Source organism: Macadamia integrifolia, chromosome 3 (assembly GCF_013358625.1).
Source record: "Macadamia integrifolia cultivar HAES 741 chromosome 3, SCU_Mint_v3, whole genome shotgun sequence".
NCBI lineage: Eukaryota > Viridiplantae > Streptophyta > Magnoliopsida > Proteales > Proteaceae > Macadamia > Macadamia integrifolia.
In genome coordinates this window covers 23,645,791-23,673,256 of record NC_056559.1, presented here as the reverse complement: position 1 = coordinate 23,673,256, position 27,466 = coordinate 23,645,791, and the positions used below count along the sequence as shown (strand labels likewise).

General features: G+C 39.8%; 1 protein-coding gene and 1 long non-coding RNA gene across 4 annotated transcripts in view; one reads left to right on the top strand and one right to left on the bottom strand.

The window, feature by feature from the left end:
* LOC122073222 (fatty acid amide hydrolase-like) overlaps window positions 1-22,475 on the bottom strand; it is a 25,685-nt gene extending 3,210 nt beyond the window's left edge. Inside the window, exons 1-15 of one of the 3 annotated variants that reach the window (XM_042637760.1) lie at window positions 21,976-22,475; window positions 21,155-21,264; window positions 20,904-20,964; window positions 20,465-20,652; window positions 20,098-20,227; window positions 19,853-19,930; window positions 19,607-19,754; window positions 4,900-5,012; window positions 3,447-3,522; window positions 3,267-3,338; window positions 1,904-1,955; window positions 1,475-1,546; window positions 1,144-1,332; window positions 858-961; window positions 673-765 (exon numbers count right to left, since the gene is read on the bottom strand). In XM_042637760.1, the coding sequence (XP_042493694.1) occupies window positions 673-765; window positions 858-961; window positions 1,144-1,332; window positions 1,475-1,546; window positions 1,904-1,955; window positions 3,267-3,338; window positions 3,447-3,522; window positions 4,900-5,012; window positions 19,607-19,754; window positions 19,853-19,930; window positions 20,098-20,227; window positions 20,465-20,652; window positions 20,904-20,964; window positions 21,155-21,264; window positions 21,976-22,078 (1,589 nt within the window). In that variant the 5' untranslated portion in view covers window positions 22,079-22,475. The remainder of the gene's footprint in view (window positions 1-672; window positions 766-857; window positions 962-1,143; window positions 1,333-1,474; window positions 1,547-1,903; window positions 1,956-3,266; window positions 3,339-3,446; window positions 3,523-4,899; window positions 5,013-19,606; window positions 19,755-19,852; window positions 19,931-20,097; window positions 20,228-20,464; window positions 20,653-20,903; window positions 20,965-21,154; window positions 21,265-21,975) is intronic. The other 2 variants (XM_042637762.1, XM_042637761.1) reach the window with 2 other exon arrangements.
* A 2,314-nt stretch (window positions 22,476-24,789) lies between these two features.
* LOC122074811 lies at window positions 24,790-26,329 on the top strand. The gene is made up of 2 exons (XR_006139051.1): window positions 24,790-24,939; window positions 25,802-26,329. It is a non-coding gene; the product is annotated as an uncharacterized LOC122074811 (long non-coding RNA).
* The last annotated feature ends 1,137 nt before the right edge of the window (window positions 26,330-27,466 follow it).

The following is a 27,466-nucleotide window of genomic DNA, read 5'->3' as shown; positions in this document are numbered from 1 at the left end:
GCAGTTTTTTTTCCCAGAAAAAAAAAGAACCAATTGGAAAATGTAGCCAACCGAAGTATAGTGGTTAAGATTCAAATTAAAATGGCTTGTTTTTTGCCACATGGATTTCTCATTCCATCATCTGACCATTGGATAGATGAGGAACAACTTGGATAGGCTACATGTTAAATTTGAGAGCATATCTCAGCCAAATGGACCCTTTGTATTTTTAGTGGTACCTTTGCTGCTCCTAGTACCATACAAAAGTGACTTTTTTCAAAGCATTAGAACAGGTGGAGGGATCAGATTGCTTATAATATAGATTCATGGTCATATGATAAATTTGGGGCCCATCAGACTGCCTCATGGCCCAAAAACTGCTTCAAGCCACACTCCAGCCATGCAAATATAAAGAGCAGTTTAGCTCTAAAAATGTATATATAAATGTATCCTTAGGCAACACACACCTTATTAGTACATTGGATCGCAGTTTAAGTTTTCACAAAGCAATGGTTAACACAGTTACTGTTCCTACTCAAAGATTTAATCTAGATATGATTCATAGATCATATCTATAGACTGTTGAAAACGAAAAAAAAAAAAAAAAAAAAAGTACTATGCAATCATTGTAGATGCAGATAGTGAGATTATACCTTAACACATGAATAAGTAAAACAAGGTGGTAAGATTTACCTAAATTTCTGGGCAGTCAAATACTCTTTGCTATTAAAGGATCCAAATAGGGAAAGTGTTACCCTTACATCATACCCAAACTCTGAAGTTTCCCTAGTTAAATGGGAGTGCATTATATTAGCATTGGGAGTAGCTCCACTTTTTTCTAGGCAAGTAAGATAATGAGAATGCTGGAGACAACATACATCTTCTCCAGATGAGCTCCAAGTGCAGCTTTACACTCAGATCCAATTGTCACATAATGTGCCAGGCGCATCACTTCTATCTCTGGTATGGTCACCTTTACAGTCTACAAAAAACAAATCCTTAGCCAAATTAGAAAAGCATCACACAGTTGTAACCAAGACTGTAATCTGATCTAAGTAGCCTTAGCCAAATTGGAAAAGCATCATGTGGTTGTAATCAATATAAATGTGATCTGAGTACTATGTCCACCTTTTAACTTACATTTGAAAATTAACTGCAATTTACCTTTTCTAGTAAGGGAAAGATACAAGAGATTCCCAAATGCCATCCATACACCGCTAGCAAATAAAACAAACCAGTAAGGTTACTAGACATATAACCATTGAAAAATACCTCCCATCCGTAACACTCACAAAGCTGATCCAGAGTTTGGTGACAGCATTTTTTAATGTCATCAGTGCAATCATTAAACCACTGTTTGATCCAGAGAGAGCAAGGAAATTAGCTTAACCTTGGAAATATGATAATGAGAAACATTATTAAAGAATATCAGATTGTTGTAGCGTCAACAAGTCATAGCTTCTATGTATGTAGGAATTTGAGAGAGAACACGAACCTCTCCATATTTTGCCATTTTAACATTGGGGATAGAGTTGGTCGACTTCAGCAATGGAAAATATAATTTGGGCTGGTAAGTCATTTTAAAAAATAAGGAACAAAGTTAGCAAATGACTGAAGATAGGTGTTCATAATGGAAGACTAGGATGGTATAACTAGCTTTATTGAAGTATAAGAAATAAAGTCCTTTTTTCCCAATTAATTAGCAAGTAAAGCACTGAACAAAGCAAACATAGGATGGATACATTGCAAAGTTTAGAAAAACAAATATTATATCACTTGTGTGTACGTGTGAGTGTTCAGTGAACGAGAAAAGTAAGAGATCTTACCACAGAAGGAACTCATTAATTTACAATGTGGTAAAGGAAAGAATTCAACTTCTAAATAAAGGAAAATTTATGGACGATATGCAAATATAGTAGCTCACCAATAAAGTAGTAGGTTGATCTGATAAGATGTCCCCACTGATAGCTGCATATCTGAAAATAGGTAACGATATTATACGACCTCACATAGTTAGTGGGACTGAGAATAGCAGTTTGGATCAGCATAGAGGTGGCAATGGGGGGAATTCTGATTGGTTGAGATAGGGGATAATGGGTTGGGCCCAGCTCAAACCTGCTCAGTTATTAAATTGGCTGGGGTAGGTCAGCCTGAATCCAATCCATATATAATTGGGCAGGAACAGGCTGACACATCTAGATCTCTTTCTCCTAAGACTTCTCCGTTGCTGAATGAGGGCTAATAGACTGATGTATGGCACTCAAACTGCAAAGTGAAATATTAAAACAAGAGAAAGAAGAAGGAAGAAGAAACAAAGTGAGAAGGGAAATATAGAAAGAAGAAAATGAAGGAGAAGAAAACGGGATAAGGATGAGGGAGCTTTGAGATGGGAAGCAAATTCCTAGTAATCTCCTTGTTGGGAGAATAGCCCTACATTGCTTACTACTAAAGCCTTCCATTGCTCATATACCTGTGAGTCCCTCCATCCAATAGTTCTGGCTTTTGGGTTGGATATTTACATGGTATCAAAGCAGGTGCCATTCCATTATTTGTGCATCTGTGCATGTGTACACAGTTCCATCCTGCCTACACGTGAGGGGAAGTGTTGGGAGAATAGTCCCACATTGGTTACCCCTACCACTGCCTCATATGTAACTGTAAGTCCCTTCACCCAATAGTTTGTTGCTATAGGAGTTAAACCAACATAGTTTGAACATTTGGGTTGGATATTTACACTCCTAACGGGCATGCTCAGCTGGGTTTGAGCAGGCTGAGATGGGTTGCAATGAACCGTCAGGTCACCCTGTGCCTGAACCAAGCCCATTTAACCATTGTATAAGCAGGCTAAAAACGATAACAGCCGGTTTATTGATTGGGCAGATTCGGGCACACAGATTATGCAGGCAACACTGAAACCTTAGACCAACCCAATTACAGTTGCAATTCTTTTTTTTTCAATTATATTTTAACATCGAAGGTCTAGTGTACCTTGATTTGATCGCCAATCCTTGCACCCATGGTAATATGTGTCTAATTTCAGTAGGACAGAAAAATAATTGAATTTAAGCATCTTTCTAATCATTTTGTTTGTAAGATTATGGTTGTATTTATCAGACTTAACAATCAAGTATAAGGTAAAACCCTTATTTTTATTTCTGATCGATGAAATAGTGTACATAGGATTTGCCCTTATAGGTGAGTTCCTCTCAAACAGGGTTGGCCTTTCTGGTCCTGTCTAATTTTCAAAACAGTGATTAAACCAAGTTCAAAAGAGAAATGACACTCACACAATGAATGCATCCTCAACTGTCCCTGCTAGTATTCCAACCATTTCTAATGTCCAATTGAAAGGAAGAACACTGAAGACCACAAAGAAAACAAATTTTAGAAATCTCAGGAATCCATTCATTTCAAGAGATAAAGTAAAGAGTCTATAAAGATGGAGTTCCATAGGAGTTATTACTCACCCCAAGTGAGAAACACATCCAAAAGTTGGTTTAAAACCAACTACACCACATAGAGCAGCAGGCAACCGTACAGAACCTAAACAAGTTGTATATTTAATTGTAAAGTGCTAGTAGTGATAATGATTTATTAAAAAAAAAAAATGAGTATAAGTACCTCTAAGGATCAAAAAGTAGGCTTTGTCGAAAAAATTGAAGTCACATGCTCTTACGGACATGAGAAAGGAATTTCATGATAATCTTTTAAGGAAGAGTTGCTAGCACAATCCCACTGTTCAGAAATAATAATATATAATTTTTCCATTGAGTTCATTCCGAGAATGCCTTCTAGAATTCCTTTTTCCTATGAACTCTTTAAACTCTTGACTGGTCCCTCGACGAAAAGGGCCTTCTCAAAATTCTTTTGCAATATCACAATGATATCTATTAAAATCCAAATTGAATCCGTTGGGGAATTGAGATTTTTCCTCCAAATTCAGAGATTGCTTTCTTAATTCTTCTGGAAACTGGTTTCTCAAGCACGTCCCTTGAACTCTTCTCATTTTTAAAATAACTAAGAAACTGACACAAATCAGAAGGCATGCCTTTGGAATGGGATGGTGGAATTTTTGTTCTCTCCATCAACCAACAGATTTCACCATTAAATCTGTTGATTACATTTTGAAAAGCACTTTCACCCTTTTTCAGGTCTGTAAATTTTGTCCACAGAGGCACAGACCCATGTTTATTGAATTTGGATTGTGCTAATTTAAAGCTGCTCGATTTCTTTTAGGAGAACTTCAGCATAAAGATAAAAGATTTTATCCCATATTCTTAATAGTGAAGCATTTTCGCAAAACTTGATTCAAGATATTGGTCAGCTGATGTCACCCAAAACCTATTTTTCCTCAAGCCAAACACTTGTTCTTTAGTCTTTCCTTCTAAAAGGCTAATGAAATGGCCTGAAAAGGTCCAACTACATTTCACTAGCATTATTCTTCACTTTTTGCATGGTCCCCTTCCACATTTCAAGGTAACAAACCTCTAGAGTCCACCTTTTCATCGGGCATACTGTTTAAAGCACAAAAATTAACATAATGACTGAATTTTATGGCCTCTTTCCCTTATTCGAATTCCTTGGATACTTCACAATAAAAACATAAAATCTCAAAGGTCTTTCCCTGATGGCCAAATGTGATCTCCTAGTTTTTATTGGCTGAGGCTAGAAGAGAAGTGAGCTTGTTGAGAAAGCACCATGCCAACACACACTACTCTCACATTCAAATATGTTCATCTATAGGAAACAGTTTAAGAACCAAATCAGAAATCCTTCATAATACCTTTTAACTATGACTGGAGCATTCCAAAAGTTCCATTTTATGGTTTCACTTCTTAAGAGAAGCAATAGAAGTGATAGATTCTAGTTGAGAACTGTACAAAGTGTCAGGATTAATAAGAAAGCAATGAACTAGTTTACCTCCCCCATCAATGCCAAGAGCAACAGGGCAGAGTCCTGCTGACACAACTGTAGCAGATCCACTAGAAGAACCTCCAGAGACCTTGCTAATATCATAAGGATTTCTAGTAGCACTGCAATAAATTGAAAATGCTCACCCAGCAATACCAACAAACTATTTTCAACCTTTCTGGCTTAACAGGATAAAGACCAAAAATAATGATAAAGAAGACCACCAAAGTTACATTGCATTCAATACCTAAAACTAGGGTTTCTTGTTCTTACCCATAATGTGGGTTGATCCCACTTGCTCCAGCACCAAGCTCATGCATGTTGGTCTTTCTAACAGGTATAGCACCACATGACCTTAGGCGCTTGACAACATGCATCATTGACACAAGGTCTTATTTTGTGTAACGACCTTGTACCTCCTAGAACCATCATCCGAGTTAGAAACTGGTCTGGAAGCCTCATAAAGTAGTACCAGTAGTTGGATATGGCAAACAATCAATTCATCTTTAACAGCAATGGGGACCCCATCCAGAACTGAAATTAGTTCACCTGGAGAGTATTAACAAAATTAGTAGTGAAAAGGACACATTAATGTTAATCTGACATTTGAATTGCACGACTAAAAGCAGAAATTTATTTAATAATAAAAATTACTTATATATAAATCTGCTCCCAAAAGAAAAAGAAAGAGGACTCTTTATGCTGTCAAAAAGTACCTCTTTCATACCGATGGGTTGATTTGGCAGCTTGCTTTAAAATATCTTCAGCATTTTGGTTTATAAAGAATGATACTTGCAAGGAAGAGTAGGAAGATTCATGCACAGAATCTAAAAGCCGTTTTGCAACCTGCCCGATGGCAAATTATGAGAAAGCAAAAAATATAGTTCTATTTAAATATTAGAATTTTGAATTTTCCAAGCAGCCAAAACCATGAAAAATCTCATACCATTTTAAAATCCATCTTATGTAATATGCATTCTGAAGTTTCAAAAACATTTTCATAATGGGAGGTAAAAATAAACAAAGTAATTATATAATGCCAAACCATCATAAGTAAAAAATTTCTTTTCGTAAAATGATATACCATCAGTGGGGTGATTTCTCCTGAAATATAGGCTCTTGAATAATCTAGTATTGTCCAACGTCGGAAACTGGGACTCGTAGTATTTTGTACAATTTCCGAACAGGGAGGAAGGCATTCCAATGCTTGTTGAACTCTCTCAGGTGGAGATGAATCACATGATATTGATTTAACTTCCTTCTCTTTATGGTCTGCCATAATCATCTTATGTCAGATAAAATCATCAGCCTAAGAGGTTTATTTGTTTTGAACAGGAAAAAATGCACTAAAAGTTGGGAATCCACCATACTAGCAATTTTTAAAGCTAAGCAATATAGCAGCTCAAAATTATCAATATTGAAGGCCGTTGAGGAAGAATGTTTTCAACAGGAAAAGACAGAAGTCACAAATAATTAACCCAAATAAAAAGTGTTGGGAGTTACAATTCATGAAGTAAACAGACCTTCCCAAGGATGGCATGGAACAAACAAAGGTAGCTCATCTAACTTTGCAAATGAAATGAGCTGCAAGGTTGGACATATTTGTCAGCATGGAGGTTGTGATGACTCAAATGTGAAGTAGACTCTCTGCCCACCCATCACCATGTTTAAATAACTATGGATGAATTCAGATTATGAACATTAAATTCAGCCTAGAAAAACAAGGAAGACACCTCATAGTACAAATAAATGACCAAGAAGTTCAAGCCAGTACCCTGTGAACTAAAATTTCATCCTTCAATATGTAGAGCAGCATTGCTGCAAAAAATCTCGACTCCAAAATCCATGCCAAAATTTTAATAAGAAATCCAGCCATACGGGGAGCTGCAACAAATGCGAATTAAAGAAGTTAACAGATCTGGAACTATATTTGTGACAATTAAGTCATCATCAGAGTCTATTCCTTAATATTATGATTACCAGATGTAGTAATATTTAAAAAGATTGAACAAATTAAAAAGCATATACTGTAGTAAACAGTGAAGGATGTTTCATTTTCAGTCATTCAAAAATATTAAACAGCTAATAACCACTGATAAAATACAAGTAGTCTCTAAAATGTGCCAAACTATATTGCTAATACACAAGCCCATTGACCATAGGAAATGCCCAATCCTATGCAACAGAAATCTGCTAAGTTGAAATCCATGTACTTAACAGAAATAAATTTTATTGTACCACCATCTGATCCAACACAACAAATGAAAATCAAGATTGAAATCAAAACTCAGAGTCGAAGTAGTCGATTTTCAAGATCCCCATTTCTGACACCATCATTGCCAACATTTGCAATCGAAAAGTACATTAACTAAAAGAGAAAGAGAGATGATCAAAACACAAAGCTGCTAACATTTTANAGTGGTCGCGGTTGTCGGGTCACTGTGGCGGTTAGACATACGCCCGGTTGGTCGATAGGACAGTCGGCAACCCCAGTGGTATATTCAAGAGGGCCAATCGTACTAGATTTAAATTGCTGGAGTCAACACCTTTATTTCTATCATTTACTTTATGTTGAGAGCCGGTGGTCGGCATGTTTTATTTTTCTGAGTACTCACGGTGGGCCTACTCTGACAGCCCTATAGGCGTATCACGGGATGGAGTTCGCGGCTCGTACCCGGAGTATACGCGCACTGTGGTTGTAGTAGCACTAAACCAAAGACTTAGTAATGTTGTTAGGTGGATGTGATTAAAAATGAATTGCATAGCATATAGTGCATATGATTGTGATTTGTTTTATGGACTACTGTGTGGTCCTTCTTTTCACTTACTGAGCTAGTGAGCTCATCCCACGTGTGCACCTCTTTTAGATGATTTTGCAAGTCATCAACCTGAAGAGCACGGGTCGGGCCCCACAGTTGAATTCCCTGAAGAGGATTGGTGGGTCCCCGAGGAATTAGAGCACGGTAAGGATTGCTCATGCGAGGGCTATGCTGCGAGACCGCAGCTCTGATGCCGAGCTGAGCTTAACTGTTGATACAGAGCTGAGCTCTACCTTTGGATACCAAGTTGAGCTTTACCTTTGATGCCGAGTTGAGCTCTACTTTTGATACCAAGCTGAGCTGTACCCTTTGTGTTTTTGATGATCCCTTTTGTGTACTTGATATGTAAATTGTATTCTTTTGTGTAAATATCATGCCTGCGGGCCACATGTACTTAACTATGTATTACAATTTGGGTATCAAGTATAATGGGAATATTTACAGGTAAATTAAGCTTTCCGCTGAACTGATGAACACTTTCTTAGTTGTGTGTATGCTGTGGTGGGATACTGTATCAAATGATCCTGGCAGGTTTGGGTTAACCGGTGTTAACCCGGTCACCGGTCCGGTTCTATGTGAACGGGGTGTGACAACGGTGGTATCAGAGCGTGATGCTCTATTCCACTCAGCATACCATTAGACCCCATAGAATCTATAACAGAAAATGGGATTGGGTTAATGTAAAAACCTTAAAGAGATAAAAGCCAAAGAAAGAAAGTAACAAAAAAATGGTTGCGTTTAGATATTGCATTCATGGCATGTGTGAGAGAAAATGAAAGGTTAATTAATTGATGTCATAACCCATCGAGTACGAGTTTGACGAAATTTCGGCAGCATAATGACGCAAAACAAGATTTCCAAAAATTTTACACAAACACCTGATAAATAACAGATATATATATATATATATCAATAATCATAATTAACAAAAGACACCACAACTAAACTACACAGGTATTCAAACATACAAACTCATCACAAACCACCATCAAAACACATCATCCCACAAATAAGTCCAGTTACAGAGAAAGTACAAAGAATGAGAAAAGAAAAAAAAAATACAATAAGATCAACAAAATGAAACAGGTGAGAAGCTGGTGTGGACGAGCTAAGTCCTCACTGATCATCGTCATCGTCCAATACTACTACTCCATTCACCTAAGGTCTAGAGTTAACGTTGAGTCGATGGTCGTAGTAGTCGAACCTCGAGTTCACCAGCTGTACATCCCTCTGAAGTCGGCCAAAATCTGCTGAAATGGTATTGGCTGTTGTATCCAAGTCCTGGCCAAGTCTGAGGAAGGAATTCTCCAAAGTAGCTTGCCTCTCCAGGATGCGTTCCTCCCTAGAAGCACTCTCCTCCAGTCTTCTTAACAACTGATCTTGCCCGTCCTTCAAAGCCCTCATAGTAGACATCATGCCCTCAAAATCATATGCACCACTCTCAGGTGGTGGGGCTCTATGCGGTGGGCCTGCAGCTCTAGTGAAGCCAGGATCAGCACCTCTCGACTCATGAGGCACCTCCTCAAGGATGTCCTCGTCCACCAAATCATCCTCCCCACCCTGAGGAACATAGTCCTCATCCTCCTCACTGGACTCCTCCTCCATGGGAACATCCTCCCTAGGGGCAGCCCTCCTATCCCTACCTCTCTGAGCTCCTGCTCTCTGAGGTACATCCATAAGAGTGTGGAGACCCATCCTCAATAGATTTCCCCTGTCGAACTTGTCCGCTTGAGTCTTCCCCTCCTCACCACTCAGGACCACTCCGAAGAACTCAAAGATCCTAGTGAGGATCCTGCCATATGGAAACCCTCCATCCTCGGGGTGAGAAGTATGGTGCTCCATGGTTTTGAGGATGACGTAAGGCAAGCACAAGTGCTCGTCACCCCCCTTTAAAGCCTTATAGATGCAGAAGGCTAAGAAGGCTGCCATGAAGCCCACCTGGTTCCGGTGACCTCCTCTGGGGAGCAAGTTGAACTGGACCAAACGGGCAAACACACGAGCCTTTGGGTAAAATGATGTCTCGGAATCCGGACGCTCACTGCTGCCACAGATGGTTTCATAGATGTGGTCCGGCGTCTCCAAACTCATGAATGGGCCCATGGGCTTACTCCTGGGAGGACTGTAGAAACGGTGCCCAGCTGAAGAGATACCCAAAATACTAGCCAAGGTGTCCATGGTCAGCTGAATGTCCACCCCCTTCACCATACTAATTATCGCATACTCTCCGTACTGGTAGGAAACCTCCAGGTTGCAGTAGAATCTACGAACCAACTGCTCGTAGCATGGACGGTCTATGTGGAGGATAGACTGCCAGTCCAGTGTTGTGAATCTCTCCTGAAGCTAAATCTTGTAGAAGTCGTCAACTACCACAGTCTTCTCTATCATTACAGACCTCTTTAGGAAGGCCTGCCAGTTGGTTGCTACCTCTGAACAGCGGAAGAGTTCCTCATCGTAGTCGGAAGGATCAAAATGGGCAGGTCCGGGTTTCCTTGTGTGAGGGACTGGAGAACTAGTCCCCGCACTCTTCCGCTTAGAAGCGGTGGTCTTACGCCGAGTGCCAGAGGATGCGGGCTCTTTGCCTTTGCGAGAAGACATCCTGGCAAGAAAAGAGGAAAAAACGGTAAGGAAAAAAAAAGGGAATAACAAAGGGAATAAATAGATGGGTAAGCAGTAAGAGGAAGCCCCAAAACCCAATTCTCGCAAAATAGAAAAGTGAAAAGAGGCATATAAAGCATGACAATTAGGGAATGGAAAAACCCCAATTCTCAAGGTGCAAGTCCAATCTATGGAAAAGCTTAAAAGACTCACAATTGAGGAAAGCTTGAAGCTACAGGTCTAAGATTGAAATGCCATTGTAGTGCAATCAAGAATATGCAAAAACATATGCTAATATGCTATTGAGGTCCACAAATACGAAAGGATGTAAAGGGAATCAAAGAAACCCAACACAAAAAGATGGATTTTCATGGGAAGAAATGGGATTTCAAACATAAGGGACTTTCTATGATCTCTACAGCATGTTAAGTACAAATCAAACATAAGGCATTGCATTTGAGTTATTAGTTGGGAAGAAAAGAGCAAAAATTGAAGAAATCCCCAAATTTGAGAAAACTAGGGCACGGTTGGGGTTTTCTCTCAAAAAGTGAGAAGTAAATCCTAAAACTAGAAACAAATCACAGAGAGAACATCACATTCACATGAAATCACTGTTCTATGGAAGAAAACACGGAAAAGAATTGAGATTGAAGACTACTCATGAGTTCTACCCCCAAAATGCAAGTTCTGAGAAGAAAAAGAGGAAGAAACTTACTTGTAAGTAGAGGGGTTGAAATCTTCCCAAACCGCCGGATCGTTGAGTGAGATCACGAGTGAAAGTGTGAAGAAGCTCTCCAAAATCTCCTGAGAGAGAGAGAGTGAGAGTGAGAGAAAGATGGGAGAAACAAGAGGAACATGGACTTAAAAGCCCTATTCATTTTTCTCGCTCGGGTAGGACCGGCGGGCCAACCAGCCCCTCTGGTGGCAGCTCGCCGGTTGAGAGAAAACTTGAAAAAAAAAAAAGATTATTATTATTAATATAATAATTATTATTATTCTTATAATAATATGTTATGGTCAAGTGGGACCATTGTCATACTTACTAAAGCACTAGCCCTATATTTTTGGAATTAAGTTGCAGTTAGTTGCAAACTATCATACACTATAATACCCTGCGTGTTGGCCTATAATTATATGCCTGTATTAATTCTATGGTGTTTAACCAATGTGGTGTATGATATGTTCCAGGTACAGGGATACGATGGTACGTACTAGATCCGGTAGTAATGCCCGAGGTACCCCGCGTGGTCCTCGTCCGGTCGGTCGACCACCGAATCCCAGAAGGTCCCGCTCTGTGGGGCAAACCTCACTTCCACAACCTCCAGAGACCTTTGGTCAGGGTGGGGCACAAGAGGACCCACCTATGACTGCACTTCCGAACCCTCCACCGGTTATTACTCCGGGGGATGTTGTTACCATAATTCAGCAGTCACAACAGGCTTTCTAGCAACAAATGCTTCAGCAACAGCAAGCATTTATGACTGCTTTTCAGCAACAATTGGACCTTTCTCAATCAGGTCAACCTCCCCGGATACTTACTCCACAGGACCCACCTATAGGGTCTGGTACAGGGCCACAAGTGGGAGGTACACCTCCAATTCCGCCATTCAGTATTCCTCCGTATGTGGTGTCCCCTCCATACCCTTACCATCTAGCTTATGCTCCCAATTACCCGCCGACGAATAATACGTCAAAGGTAGTGGAGTCATTCAAGAGAAACTTGCCACCTGTATTCTCTAAGGTGGGGAGTGATCCTTTGGAGCCGGACCAGTGGATCCAGGAGCTGGAGAAAATATTTGAGGTGATTGAGTGCACAGATGCACAGAAACTCATTTGTGTGGGGTTACAACTCAAGGAGGCAAACTCTTAGTGGCAAGCCTTTAAGCCCATATTGCTGGCCGCACATCCGGAACCCACCTGGGAACAGTTCAAGGAGTTGTTCTTGGACAATCATTACCCACGCAGCTTCAGAGACCGTAAGGAGATGGAATTTATGGCCTTAACTCAAGGAGGTAACACTATCCTTGAGTACCAACAGTAGTTTGAGAGCTTGTTCCATTTTGCCCCTAGGCATATGAGGACAGCTGAAAAGAAGGCTGCAAGATTTCTGAAAGGCCTAAAGGTATCCATTGGGTCTGTGCTTGAGGTTTTAGATTTGACCGACTATGGCCAGATTGTGCAGAAGGCCAAGACCATGGAGGATAAGCAGAAGGGAGAACAGTCCCTCACACCTGGACTGTGGAAGAGAACAAATCCATTTCTGGATATGGGCAACTTCTACAAGGCATATCGTGGTCGTACAGTTCTGGGCCTACATATAGGCAGCCTTATAGGCCATCTGGCTACCCTCCTTGACTGGCTGGTGGTTTGGGCTCTACATCCTTCCGCCCAAACACTAGTGCAGTACCTATAGTTCCAAGGCCGCCCCGACCTCCATCTTCAACGGGTCAAGTGCAGAGGGGCCCCGCCCTAATTTTAGCGTCTCAGATCCGTTGCTTTAACTGCCATTCTTATGGGCACTATACAAAAGACTGTCGGGTCAGACCAGCTTTCCCCTCCAGTCAGCCCTCTGCGTACCGACCTCCCTTAACTCGGGGGAATCAACCGTAGGGAAGGATGTATACCCTATCAGCTGAGGAAGCTGAGGCCAGCACAGAAGTGGTAGCAGGTACATTTTAAATTTAAGAATTTCCTTATGTTAAATATTGATGACCAGCTGAAATTATATACATTGTTACACTAGGTGTCCTATCTATATCGGGCATACCAACCTATGTTTTGTTTAATTCAGGAGCTACACATTCATTCTTATCTAAGAGATTTGCTGAGAAACTTGGCATGCCACCCAAGACCCTAGATCATGGGATGATTGTTAGTATGCCTACTGGTAAAGTTACACAGTTGAAGGAGGTGTATGGGCCGTGCCCAGTGGAGATCAGTGGGAAGAAATTGGAGGCACAACTCATTAAGTTCAATATATAGATTTGATGTTATACTGGGCATGGATTGGTTGTCAGCTCATCGAGCTAATGTGATGTGTGCTGAAAAGCTGATTAGGGAGACAGATGACGAAGGAAGAGAATTGGTATACCGAGTAGATAAAATGAAACGGGCGAGAAAGATCCTTGTCTCGGCCCTTCAAGCTGTAAAATTGTTGGAGAGTGGATGTCAGGGCTACTTAGCATTGGTACTTGATGTTGATGCAAGGATTACACCTCTAGAAGAGGTAAAGGTGGTTAAAGAGTTTTCCGATGTCTTTTCAGATGATCTGATGCATTTACCGCCTGATAGAGAGTTGGAGTTTGCCATAGACTTGGTTCCTGGAGCAGCTCCAGTGTCTAAAGCCCCATACCGGATGGCACCAGCCGAACTGAAGGAGTTGTAGATGCAGTTGCAGGAATTATTGGAGAAGGGGTTTATTCGCCCAAGTGTTTCACCTTGGGGTGCCCTAGTATTGTTTGTCAAGAAGAAGGATGGCAGCTTGCGTATGTGCATTGATTACCGGGAATTAAATAAGCTAACCATTAAGAACCGGTATCCATTGCCACACATTGATGATTTATTTGACCAACTGTAGGGTGCTAAGGTATTTTCAAAGATAGACCTTCGATCAGGCTATTATCAGCTCAAGATAAAGAGTGGCGACATACCCAAGACAACATTTAGGACTCGGTATGGTCACTATGAGTTCCTAGTGTTATCTTTTGGGTTAACCAATGCACCGGCAGCATTCATGGATTTAATGAATTGAGTATTTCACGATGTCCTCGATAAATGGGTAATTATTTTTATTGATGACATCTTGATCTACTCCAAGACAGAAGAGGAGCACACTCAACATTTGAGAATGGTGCTACAGAGGTTGAGAGAACAACAATTGTTTGCCAAATACAACAAATGTGAATTTTGGCTTGAGCAAGTTGGATTCCTGGGGCACGTAGTGTCTAAGGCCGGAATCGAGGTGGATCCTGATAAGGTGAAAGCAGTAGTAGAGTGGGAAAGCCCTAAAAATGTCACTGAAATTAGAAGCTTCTTGGGTTTGGCTGGATATTACCGGCGCTTCATTGAAAATTTTGCTCGAATCTCAGCACCAATGACTAAATTAACCAAAAAGGGTGTGAAATTCGACTGGGTAGAGGAATGTGAGAAGAGTTTCCAGGAATTTAAGAAGAGGTTGGTGTCGGCCCCTGTGTTGACCATCCCTGAAGGCACAGGTGGAATGACAGTCTACACTGATGCTTCCAAAGTTAGGTTGGGTTGTGTTCTCATGCAACGCAGAAAGGTGATAGCGTATGCTTCCCGACAACTAAAGGAGTATGAGAAGAACTACCCCACTCATGACTTGGAACTAGCCGCAGTCATTTTTGCCCTTAAGATTTGACGACATTACTTGTATGGGGAGAAGTGCGAGATATACAGTGATCACAAAAGCCTTAAGTATTTTTTCACCTAGAAGGATTTGAACATGAGGCAGAGGAGATGGCTTGAGCTCATGAAGGATTATGACTGCGACATTCAATATCATCCCGGCAAGGCTAATGTAGTGGCAAATGCATTGAGTCAGAAGGCACAGACTGTGTCACTCTCATACTTAGCAGTCCGCCCACCACTTGTACAGGAGGCAACACTAATGGATGAAGCTCTCTTATATGAAGGAGCAACCTTAGAGTTTGAACGTTAACCAAAAAACCTAAAATGGTAGACTGTATCCTTGACGGCTCTACAGGTGCATCCGACGATTAGGCAAGAGGTAATAATGAAACAACCTTTGGATCCTGAATTGCAGCGGATCAGAGTTAAGGTTCAAGATCAAACAATGAATGACCCAGATTTTGTTTTAGCCAGTGATGGGGCATTGATGTTTCGAGGTAGATTGTGTGTACCCGATGATTTGGATAAACAAGACAAGATAGTGCGAGAAGCACATAGCTCCGAGTACTCACTCCACCCAGGAAGTACAAAGATGTACAAAGACCTCAAACAAAATTACTGGTGGCCAAGCATGAAAGTCACAATAGCTCTGTATGTGGCGACTTATCTTACATGCCAGAAAATAAAAGCTGAGAGGCATCGACCTTATGGTACTCTTCAGCCACTCCCAGTACCAGAATGGAAATGGGATAGGATTACAATGGACTTCGTCACCGGACTACCATGTACACCTAAGGGGATGGACGCGATATGGGTGATCGTTGATCGGCTTACTAAGACTGCTCATTTCATTCCCATCAAGACCAAGTTCTCTATGGCCAAATTAGCACAACTTTATATGGATAACATAGTGCGCTTACATGGAGTGCCAGTGAGCATTGTATCAGATAGGGACCCAAGATTCACTTCCAGATTTTGGAAAAGCTTCCAGCGTGCCTTGGGATCACAATTGAATTTGAGTACTGCTTTTCACCCACAGACTGATGGTCAGTCGGAGCGAACCATACAGATATTAGAAGACATGCTCAGGGCATGTGCAATGGAAATGTGTGGTAGTTGGGAAGAATATATACCCCTTATGGAGTTTGCCTATAACAACAGTTACCAAGCTACAATTGGGATGGCTCCGTATGAGGCATTATATGGCAGGAAGTGCAGAACTCTTCTGTATTAGGATGAGGTAGGTGAACGCCGAATGTTAGGACCTGAAATGATACAGATGACTTGTGACAAGGTCGATATTATTCGAGAACGGATTAAAGCAACTCAGTCTCATCAAAAGAGCTATGTAGGCAACCGCAGAAAAGACATTGAATTTCAGCTAGGAGAAAAGGTGTTTCTCAAGATCTCTCCTACTAAAGGGTTGCAAAGATTTCACAGAAAGGGGAAGTTGAGCCCAATACATTGGACCATTTGAGATCTTAGCCTGGGTTGGCTCAGTAGCCTACATGCTTGCTCTGCCACCTTCACTCGGGGATGTTCATAACGTATTTCATGTATCCATGCTGAAGCGATACGTTCATGATCCATCTCATGTATTACCCGTGGAACCAGAATATCTAGGAGCTGATATGACCTATACAAAGCAGCCGGCTGAAATTTTGGACCGAAAGGTGAAAACCCTTCGTAATCGCTCCATTTCCTATGTAAAGGTGCGATGGGCTAATCATTCACTTGAAGAAGCATTTTGGAAGAAAGATGATGAAATCCAAGCCAAGTACCCTCATCTTTTTTAACAACCAGGTACGCCAATTTCGAGGACGAAATTTTCAGAAAGGGGGGGTAAATGTAATACCCTACTCTTAAACGCGGTTTGATTACACGGTTGACCCGGTTTAACCATGCAGGACCCGAATCGGAGAGAGTTAAGGCGGGTTCCTTATGGACCATGACGGCAAGGGTGACCTTAAACACGGGCTGGCCAGACAAGTCCGAGCCAGTGCCAGAGGAGATGGGTGTACCCAAGCCATGTACATGCACATATCATAAGGCCATGTACGGATAAAGCAGGTATGTAGCCGTATCTTAAGGAGCATACGTATATTACATCTTATGCCAAGAGTGAGATTCGTGCCGAGAGTCGAATTCTGTCAAAATCCCACTTATTGGCCAAGTTTTGGCCCTCAGGTGGGCGGTCACAGGTGGGCGCATCCGCCCACCTGAGTGACCCACCCATGTGGTTACTTAGTTATTTTAGAAAGTATAAATAGCATTTATGGGTTTTCCATTTTCTCATTTATGACACTCGGACGTTTGGTGAGAAGAGTAAAGAGGAGAGAGAAAAGAAGGGAAAGAAGAGGAAAAGAGAAGAGGAAGAAGAGATGGATTTCAGCAGCGCTGAGGTTTGATCTTCCCATTCCGACGTTGGAAGAGTGATCTCCAACACGAGATCTACGTTTAGAGGTGAGCAAAGGCTAGATTCCTTAAACTTTCACCATACCCAAGTAAAACCCTTGATTTGGGTAGAGTTTCTTGAGGTCTTGTAAATCCCCCTTGAGATGATGAGCCTAAGGTTTAATAGATGATCTATGTGTTGATTTTGAAGGATTTGAAGAAGTGTTTACAAGCTTGGCAAAAGCATTGGTGATTTGAAGTGATTTTGGGGTTTGAAGGAGTTCTTGAGCAAAGAAGGTAAGATGGCTTTCCATCCCTTAAATCTAACCTAGATCTAGGTTAGAACCATCTTATGAGACCTTGAATGTGTGGAGAATGGGTTGGGAAAAGCCCCATTTGATTCCCCAAAGTTTGGGGAGGGTTTCAGGTGAAAACGACATTTTCCCGCCAAGACCGGTGGGCCAAATGGCCCGCCTGAGGGCACCCGCCTGAGAGGGCAGACCCTCGGGCCCAACCGGCCGGCCCAACCGGAGGGCCGACCTGCTTGCCGGTCATGACCGGTGGGTCATGACAGGTGGGCTGTCCTACCCACCCGAGAGGCTCTCAACGTGATTTTTACGTCCGAACGGATCCAAAACGGACGTGTGACCTTCTTTTAGGATTCTAAACATGATTTTGTCATTGGATAGTGTTAATTTTGATCCCAAAATGGTGAAATGCTAACCCCATTCACTTATGTTAGGTTCACCAAAACGTACGCTTCTTGCACCGGATCTCACCCATACCGAGCGTGAGTCCTTGTACACTATAGGTAAGTGGGGAGAGGACATTTGGACTTATGTTAAGGCTTGTTTGGCATTCATTAAATTGTATCTAGACTAGTCATGTCATCATGCGAATTATGTGTAACTTAGCCATCCTCATATTATTATGACTTGTGTGTTGCGTTTATTTTCTTAATGTCAAATGATGATGTGAATAGGTGATGAATGATGACATCATTGTGCATAATGCATTAGTAGACTAGATGCCATAGTCGGCTTGGAAACGAGTGCATTGGTGGCCTGTGGAATGGGACGCGGAGGCACTATGCAATCGTACTATATCATATAGGAGCATGCGATGTAGGATTATTATCTTCCCGTGCTACGACCTTTCTCAACAGGGGTTGAGGTGTTGGGTTACCATTTGGGGGGAAGCAGTGGTCACGGTTGTCGGGTCACTGTGGCGGTTAGACATACGCTTTTAAATTGTTGGAGTCAGCACCTTTATTTCTATCATTTACTTTATGTTGAGAGCCGGTGGTCGGCATGTTTTACTGTTCCGAGTACTCATGGTGGGCCTTCTCCTACAACCCTATGGGCGTATCGAGGGATGGAGTTCGCGGCTTGTACCCAGAGTATACGCGCACTGTGGTTGTAGTAGCACTATACCAAAGACTTAGTAATGTTGTTAGGTGGATGTGATTAAAAATGAATTGCATAGCATATAGTGCATATGGTTGTGATTTGTTGTATGGACTGCTGTGTGGTCCTTCTTTTCACTTACTGAGCTAGTGAGCTCATCCCACGTGTGCACCTCTTTTAGATGATTTTGTAGGTCATCAACCTGAAGAGCACGGGTCGGGCCCCACAGTTGAATTCCCTGAAGAGGATTGGTGGGTCCCCGAGGAATTAGAGCACGGCACGGATTGCTCGTGCGAGGGCTGTGCTGCGAGACCGCAGCTCTGATGCCGAGCTGAGCTTAACTGTTGATACCGAGCTGAGCTCTTCTTCTGATACCGAGCTGAGCTCTACCTTTGGATACCGAGCTGAGCTTTACCTTTGATGCCGAGCTGAGCTCTACTTTTGATACCGAGCTGAGCTATACCCTTTGTGTTTTTGATGATCCCTTTTGTGTACTTGATATGTAAATTGTATTCTTTTGTGTAAATATCATGCCTGCATGCCACATGTACTTAACTATGTATTACAATTTGGGTATCAAGTATAATGGGAATATTTACAGGTGAATTAAGCCTTCCGCTGAACTGATGAACACTTTCTTAGTTGTGTGTATGCTGTGGTGGGATACTATATCAGATGATCCTGGCAGGTTTGGGTTAACCGGTGTTAACCCGGTCACCGGTCCGGTTCTGTGTGAACGGGGTGTGACAGGTTACCCCTACCACTGCCTCATATGTAACTGTAAGTCCCTCCACCCAATAGTTTGTTGCTATAGGAGTTAAACCAACATAGTTTGAACATTTGGGTTGGATATTTACACTCCTAACGGGCATGCTCAGCTGGGTTTGAGCAGGCTGAGATGGGTTGCAATGAACCGTTAGGTAGATCCACTAGAAGAACCTCCAGAGACCTTGGTAATATCATAAGGATTTCTAGTAGCACTGCAATAAATTGAAAATGCTCACTCAGCAATACCAACAATCTATTTTCAACCCTTCTGGCTCAACAGGATAAAGACCAAAAATAATGATGAAGAAGACCACCAAAGCTACATTGCATTCAATACCTAAAACTAGGGTTTCTTGTTCTTACCCATAATGTGGGTTGATCCCACTTGCTCCAGCACCAAGCTCATGCATGTTGGTCTTTCCAACAAGTATAGCACCACATGACCTTAGGCGCTTGACACAACATGCATCATTGACACAAGGTCTTATTTTGTGTAACGACCTTGTACCTCCTAGAACCATCATCCGAGTTAGAAACTGGTAAATAGATGAAGCTGTCTCAAGCTAGTATAATAATAACTCTGAAACTGGAAGCCTCATAAAGTAGTACCAGTAGTTGGATATGGCAAACAATCAATTTCATCTTTAACAGTAATGGGGACCCCATCCAGAACTGAAATTAGTTCACCTGGAGAGTATTAACAAAATTAGTAGTGAAAAGGACACATTAATGTTAATCTGACATTTGAATTGCACGACTAAAAGCAGAAATTTATTTAATAATAAAAATTACTTATATATAAATCTGCTCCCAAAAGAAAAAGAAAGAGGACTCTTTATGCTGTCAAAAAGTACCTCTTTCATACCGATGGGTTGATTTGGCAGCTTGCTTTAAAATATCTTCAGCATTTTGGTTTATAAAGAATGATATTTGCAAGGAAGAGTAGGAAGATTCATGCACAGAATCTAAAATCCGTTTTGCAACCTGCCCGATGGCAAATTATGAGAAAGCAAAAAATATAGTTCTATTTAAATATTAGAATTTTGAATTTTCCAAGCAGCCAAAACAATGAAAATCTCATACCATTTTAAAATCCATCTTATGTAATATGCATTCTGAAGTTTCGAAAACATTTTCATAATGGGAGGTAAAAATAAACAAAGTAATTATATAATGCCAAACCATCATAAGTAAAAAATTTCTTTTCGTAAAATGATATACCATCAGTGGGGTGATTTCTCCTGAAATATAGGCTCTTGAATAATCTAGTATTGTCCAACGTCGGAAACTGGGACTCGTAGTATTTTGTACAATTTCCGAACATGGAGGAAGGCATTCCAATGCTTGTTGAACTCTCTCAGGTGGAGATGAATCACATGATATTGAATTAAGTTCCTTCTCTTTATGGTCTGCCATAATCATCTTATGTCAGATAAAATCATCAGCCTAAGAGGTTTATTTGTTTTGAACAGGAAAAACTGCACTAAAAGTTGGGAATCCACCATACTAGCAATTTTTAAAGCTAAGCAATATAGCAGCTCAAAATTATCAATATTGAAGGCCGTTGAGGAAGAATGTTTTCAACAGGAAAAGACAGAAGTCACAAATAATTAACCCAAATAAAAAGTGTTGGGAGTTACAATTCATGAAGTAAACAGACCTTCCCAAGGATGGCATGGAACAAACAAAGGTAGCTCATCTAACTTTGCAAATGAAATGAGCTGCAAGGTTGGACATATTTGTCAGCATGGAGGTTGTGATGACTCAAATGTGAAGTAGACTCTCTGCCCACCCATTACCATGTTTAAATAACTATGGATGAATTCAGATTATGAACATTAAATTCAGCCTAGAAAAACAAGGAAGACACCTCATAGTACAAATAAATGACCAAGAAGTTCAAGCCAGTACCCTGTGAACTAAAATTTCATCCTTCAATATGTAGAGCAGCATTGCTGCAAAAAATCTCGACTCCAAAATCCATGCCAAAATTTTAATAAGAAATCCAGCCATACGGGGAGCTGCAACAAATGCGAATTCAAGAAGTTAACAGATCTGGAACTATATTTGTGACAATTAAGTCATCATCAGAGTCTATTCCTTAATATTATGATTACCAGATTTAGTAATATTTAAAAAGATTGAACAAATTAAAAAGCATATACTGTAGTAAACAGTGAAGGATGTTTCATTTTCAGTCATTCAAAAATATTAAACAGCTAATAACCACTGATAGAATACAAGTAGTCTCTAAAATGTGCCAAACTATATTGCTAATACACAAGCCCATTGACCATAGGAAATGCCCAATCCTATGCAACAGAAATCTGCTAAGTTGAAATCCATGTACTTAACAGAAATAAATTTTATTGTACCACCATCTGATCCAACACAACAAATGAAAATCAAGATTGAAATCAAAACTCAGAGTCGAAGTAGTCGATTTTCAAGATCCCCATTTCTGACACCATCATTGCCAACATTTGCAATCGAAAAGTACATTAACTAAAAGAGAAAGAGAGATGATCAAAACACAAAGCTGCTAACATTTTAAATGCACTATCAAAACCAGTCAATGTTAACTAAACTACTGGCCATCTTTAAACAAGATTTGATCACAGTTTCACTTGCAATAACCAATCAACTAACAAAACCCTCCTAATAATCAAACATGAACTGAATAAAAGATAAGACCCAAAAAGAAAAGTAGGAAGACAGAGGCTCATTTGAACCTTTGACATTGGCTCTGAGATAAAACTCATCACTGTTAGGGCTCAGATCAACGTCCTTCACGGGCTTGTAGATTGTGTTTTGAGACTCGAAAAACCACCCCATAGCAAGAAGCAGGGAACCCTCTGAAGGAAAAACTGTAAAAGAGGAAACAAACCAACTAATGAAGTAAGCAGTAATGAAATAGCAGAAAGAGATGATGGGCTACTTAAAGAACTGGAAGATAAGAAGGCGGAGAACGCAAGAAACTTCAATTAAAATGCAAACATAAATGAATCTCTGAGATGGGTTTTGGTGTGTTTAAATAGAAAGGACAACAAAATCAAAGATCGACGGTGTGTGGTTCGCGGGCTTTCATTTCAGAGTTTATTTTTGTAAACAGAGGAGTCACAATTTCAGTTTCTGGAAATTGAAACATAACGGCTTTTCCCGGGAACTGCAAACCCAATTTAGTCCCATCATCAGACTAATAGTGGCATGTTTGGATCGAGTGATTTGGGGTTGTCTGTAATTGTAAATGGAGTTTGTAGTCTATAATAAAAAATCCAAGAGTCGTCTAATATCATTCTTTGTAAGTTATGTTAGATTGCAAGGAAAGTTGAAGGAGAAGTGAAATCTACCTACTTAAAAAGAAGAAATTTTTGTATTTACTCCATATGACTTTCTTTTTTCGAAACTCAATGTGACTATGTCATTAACTCTAGATCATTCCATATTTGGTTATTAAATTTCATTTCATTTTGCATTCAAAACCCTTTAATATGAAATGTAAAACAAAAATTAAATGTAAAGAAGTAAAGTGTATCATTATTAAATATGATAAGATATTCAAGTCATTTAGACAACCACATGGGTAATGATTACAAAAATTTCTAGTTTAAGTTTGAAAATTTCATTTTCTTTCCCTTAAATTTTCCTTACAACCAATAGCCTGACTTATCCATTTACAAAAATATATATATAAAAAAAAAAGTCATTAACTGAAAGGATTAAAAGGTCCAAGTAACTTCTAGAATACTTATTTAAGAGTTGAAAATTTGGCTAGGTGTAGTGCTAATTTTTAGTCCCTTTTCTGGATCTTTCCCTCTAAATGCTCGGTTAGGGAATTAAGGAACTTAAAATGCCAACTAATTTGTGCCACATGAATGGAATTTGCTATGCCGATTATTAAATAGAAAGGAGATGATGAATTTGGCACTTGTGAAGTTTTAATTTGATCATATAACCGCTCACATTTATTTCTTCTTTTAGGGAAGCTCTCAATCTCATTCATGGGGGAAAAACATCCTTTCACACTTATGAAATGATAGATGACATTTAAAAGCATTGGACAACTAAGAGCATCTGAGCATGTGCCTCAAGAGGCTCTCAGCCACCCCATGTTCACTACACTGGTGTAATGGCTGCAGATGATTTTCACACACAAATTTATAATTTGAATATCAGTATCAATTGAGAATTGAGATGGGCTACAAAGATGCACTAGATATCTCTTTCCATTCCCTTTCACCATGTTGATATGAGTTATACTATTGATAACTAAGCACACAAACTATGTAAGTGACACCAATTTTATTTTTTTGGAGAAATAATGCTTAGGCATTTTAAATTATAGTATCTCTTCACCAGGATTTTCAGGAATTAATCTATGATTCAATTACAATGATTTTATTAGTATATATTTTTTGGGGAAAGGAACTTTGTCTAGGAGTATAGCTTTTGTGTCCATAGGGTAGGGCGAAATAACCGTCTTACCCCCCTTCCCTCCAAATGAAACATAGAAATTCTTCCTCTATTAATGCTTCTCCATGAGCTCCTTACCCAAGATTTGGGTGGTTCAATTTAGATATTTGTGAAAGGTTAAACACATGCACGCGAGGTGGGATCTAAAATCATTTGCTACATATGACCCCAACCAACCATATTGATAGGTTAGTAGATTAGCCTCTCCCATTAACAGTACAACCAACTTGTTTGTGACTATGCAAATTTCTGCCCAAGGAGCTTTCATAGTTGGGTTTATAGAGATAATTTGGCATTTTCTCATAATTATTTTCGCCATTTTGCTTTTCATTAATAGGTTTTGGTCTCTATTAAAACTCGTTTGGTAATTCTCCCGAGATGATCTTTTCTGTTCTAGATTCCATTTTAGAACATAAATGAGAAAAAAAGTATTTGGTAACGCCTCCCTCGTTTCTATGCCCAAGAAACGAATCGGTTCAAAAAGTCGTCCCAAGAGTGGGGATCTTCACTTTTAAGATGGTCTTTTGGGAAATAAAAAAAGAACCCATTCCCGATAAAAAACCTCAAGACCTCGAAAAAAAATTGTCTGCAATTCCGATCTCGTACAATTCCGTGCAATACCACCTTCAGGGGGTGACACGTGTATTGATACCAATGCAATGGTCCAGATCTGATTTAAATGCCTCTTCACTGATTTAATGTTTTATTAGTTGTATTAGATCTGAACCATTGTATTGGTATCAATACACGTGTCACCGCCTGAAAGTGGTATTGCACGGAATTGTACGAGATCGGAATTGTAGACGATTTCAACCTGGCTCTACTATTGTCTCCTCTCTGTGTGCGGACTCGTGAGAGCAAAGGAATCATTGGGAACGATAGTTCCAACTTTTTTTTAATTTGGAACTAAACTCCCCCGACGGAACGCCTTTTGGGTGTTTCGTCAAATCGACCTATTTTCATTTTTTTTTCCCACTTTTTGTTTTAAAAAAACCAAAACACCACAATCATGCATCAAACACAAGATTTCGTTTTTTCGTTCTAATAAAATGGAAAAACAACAGAAACGACGGAAAAAAATCGTCCGCAATTGTAGACGATTTCAACCCCAAGACCTCCTATTCGATAAAACCTAATATCTCCCTCCCTCACGCAGCTCTCGCAGCCCACTACTATCTCTCACGCTATTCTTGCAGCTCTCTCCGTCTCTCAGGCTCTCGCAGGTATCTTTCTATCTCTCTTGCTCTCGCTTTCTTCTCTTTCTCTATCTCTCGCTCTCAGGGTTTTGTTGGTTAGACTTATACGCAGATTTGGTGAAGGGCTCTGTGACCTCCATTACTTGTTTTAATAGACAATTATGGGGTAAATGTTAGAACTTGGCATATCCTTCCTTTCACTGTATTGGTGCATTTAGCAGGCATTCTCATTTTTTGAGAGAAGTGTGGACATTGTCAGGTATGCTGAACATCATGTTTTTTGACGTCCTGATTTTCCTCTTCCTGCAAGACGAGTGAACAAAATTGCTCTTTCTTGAGAAATAATGGCATTGACCCTTTTAAACAAGATGCTGCATCTTGGCTGGCTGGTCTGTTGACCAATCTGTTAATTGTATCTCTGGTCCTTCCAATAAATTTTATACCTATAGAAGTTCTCTTATTAATTTACTACAATCATGATGATCCTCCATTGATGATCCACATTGATGGGCTGATATGCCATGCTTAAGGTGTATTTGATTGGACCCATGTCCAGTAATACATGTATTACAGGTTAGATAATATTCACAAAAAGACAAACCAAAATAAAATGGAAAAGAAAACCAGGCAGGAAACTCATGGACAATTGATTTTAGCAGTAGTAAATGGGTTTCATCAGGTGAACCTGCAAACCAACTCCATAGCTTTAGTACTAAAGTTCTAGATTTCTCATTCCTTCGAGTTGAATTCCAAGTCCATTCATGTACTGTTCATATCTGGTTTGAAACTCAGTTTACTGGAAAATACTCTGTTTAATTTGCTCTGGTTATCCCCTTCATACTCATGGTACTATTGTGATCGCATGTTGTGGCTTGCATAACTATATAAGAGATGAAGCCCGTTTAGATCGAGAGTTTGCAGAATTTGGGCTCGATGACAAAGACCCTCCAGAAGATGACTTCAATCCGGATCATCAACACTATAATGGCTCTTCATCTTCATCTAGTCAAAGGAACCGAACAAGAGAAATGAATGAAGTTAGGATACGCCTTGCTAATGCGTTGGCTGTGAAGGAAACACCACAACCAATATGAAGAAAGTGTGTTTAAGTATTTTGATGAAACTACTTTGATGAAGCTTTTGGTTATTTTATTTGTTTATTTTTTAATTAATTTGAGTTTTGTAGTAAAAAAAATGTGATACTATTGTTGGATGTTTAAAAACCTGTGATTTGACAAACTTAACCTGAACGATGATGGGAAATAGTATGCACTGGACTGAACGAGTGTTAATTGGTTCTTACTATATTTGCAATGGAACCTGGAATTTTGTAGTATTCATACCAAAATTCTATGTTATTGTATTGTAAACTTTATTTTTAATTTTTAATTTTTTTTAACCTTGATACCATTTTTCATATGTATGTTATGGTATTGTGACATTTAAATTTTTTTTTTTTTAAACCATGAAACCATGTATTTTGATATCAATTTCATTTCAATTTAGTCATTAATAGCGTTTATATAAATATTGAAATGAAAAAAATGTGCTGATGAATAGTTCTTACCAAATGCCATTTCACTTCAGAACTATCTCCAGAACGGGGAACAAGTTTACCAAACGCCCAAACAGAGTCAAAAAATCATCTTTTAATGAGGTAACACAAATAGATGATTTTTCCAAAGAACGGCGTTCTCAGAACGGAATTGTTATCAAACGGGCTCTTAGAGGATGGAATCTCATGCTTGTAATTCTACTTAATGGTGGTGTTTGTAACTGCGTTGCTGTGATGATGTTTATTCATTTTTCCTTCCCAACCTCTCAACCTCCCTCTTCCCCCCCCCCCCCCCTTCTTTTTTAAATGGAAAGTACTGTTAATTTCCTCTTTATTTTTTATGATAAATAAAATGCTATTAACATATAAAAAAGTGTACAATATTGAAATGATTTCATAAGTTCCAAAATATCATAAAGCAAAGTATAATTCTCCTATAGCCACCCCTTAGTTGTTCGTTGCATTGAAAAATCTATCACCTCTTAACAGTCCATCCATAATTCTACATTCACGCACCCTTGAATGTTTTAGATTGGATAATTTTTTTTTTCCTTGTTGAAAGTAAGAACGTGTTCCACTATAAGAAAAAAAAGAGGACTGAGTTTCCCTAAGGCCACGGTAAACATTTATGCATTCACCGTGTGGCCTTAGGGCCACTTGAAGAGGGAAGAGGGAAGAGGGAAGAGGGAAGAGGGGGGGGGGGACAAGTGGCCCATCCTATTGATCAGTCCCGTGAATTCATCGTGTGGCGAAAGAATTCTTGTAATTTTATGAAACTAAATGCCTCAATTGAGTCTGAAGTGACAAAACAATACAACATTATACGTTATTAATAAGAATAGCATTTTATATACCCAAAATAACATTATTGTAATTTTATGATTTAGAATCTTAATTTTAAGCTGAAATTTAATGATCAAGATGAGTGATAGGTCCTCTAATAAATGGCCATGTGCTGTATCTAAAATGCCATTTTGTTTTTCTCTCCTTTTTTTTTTT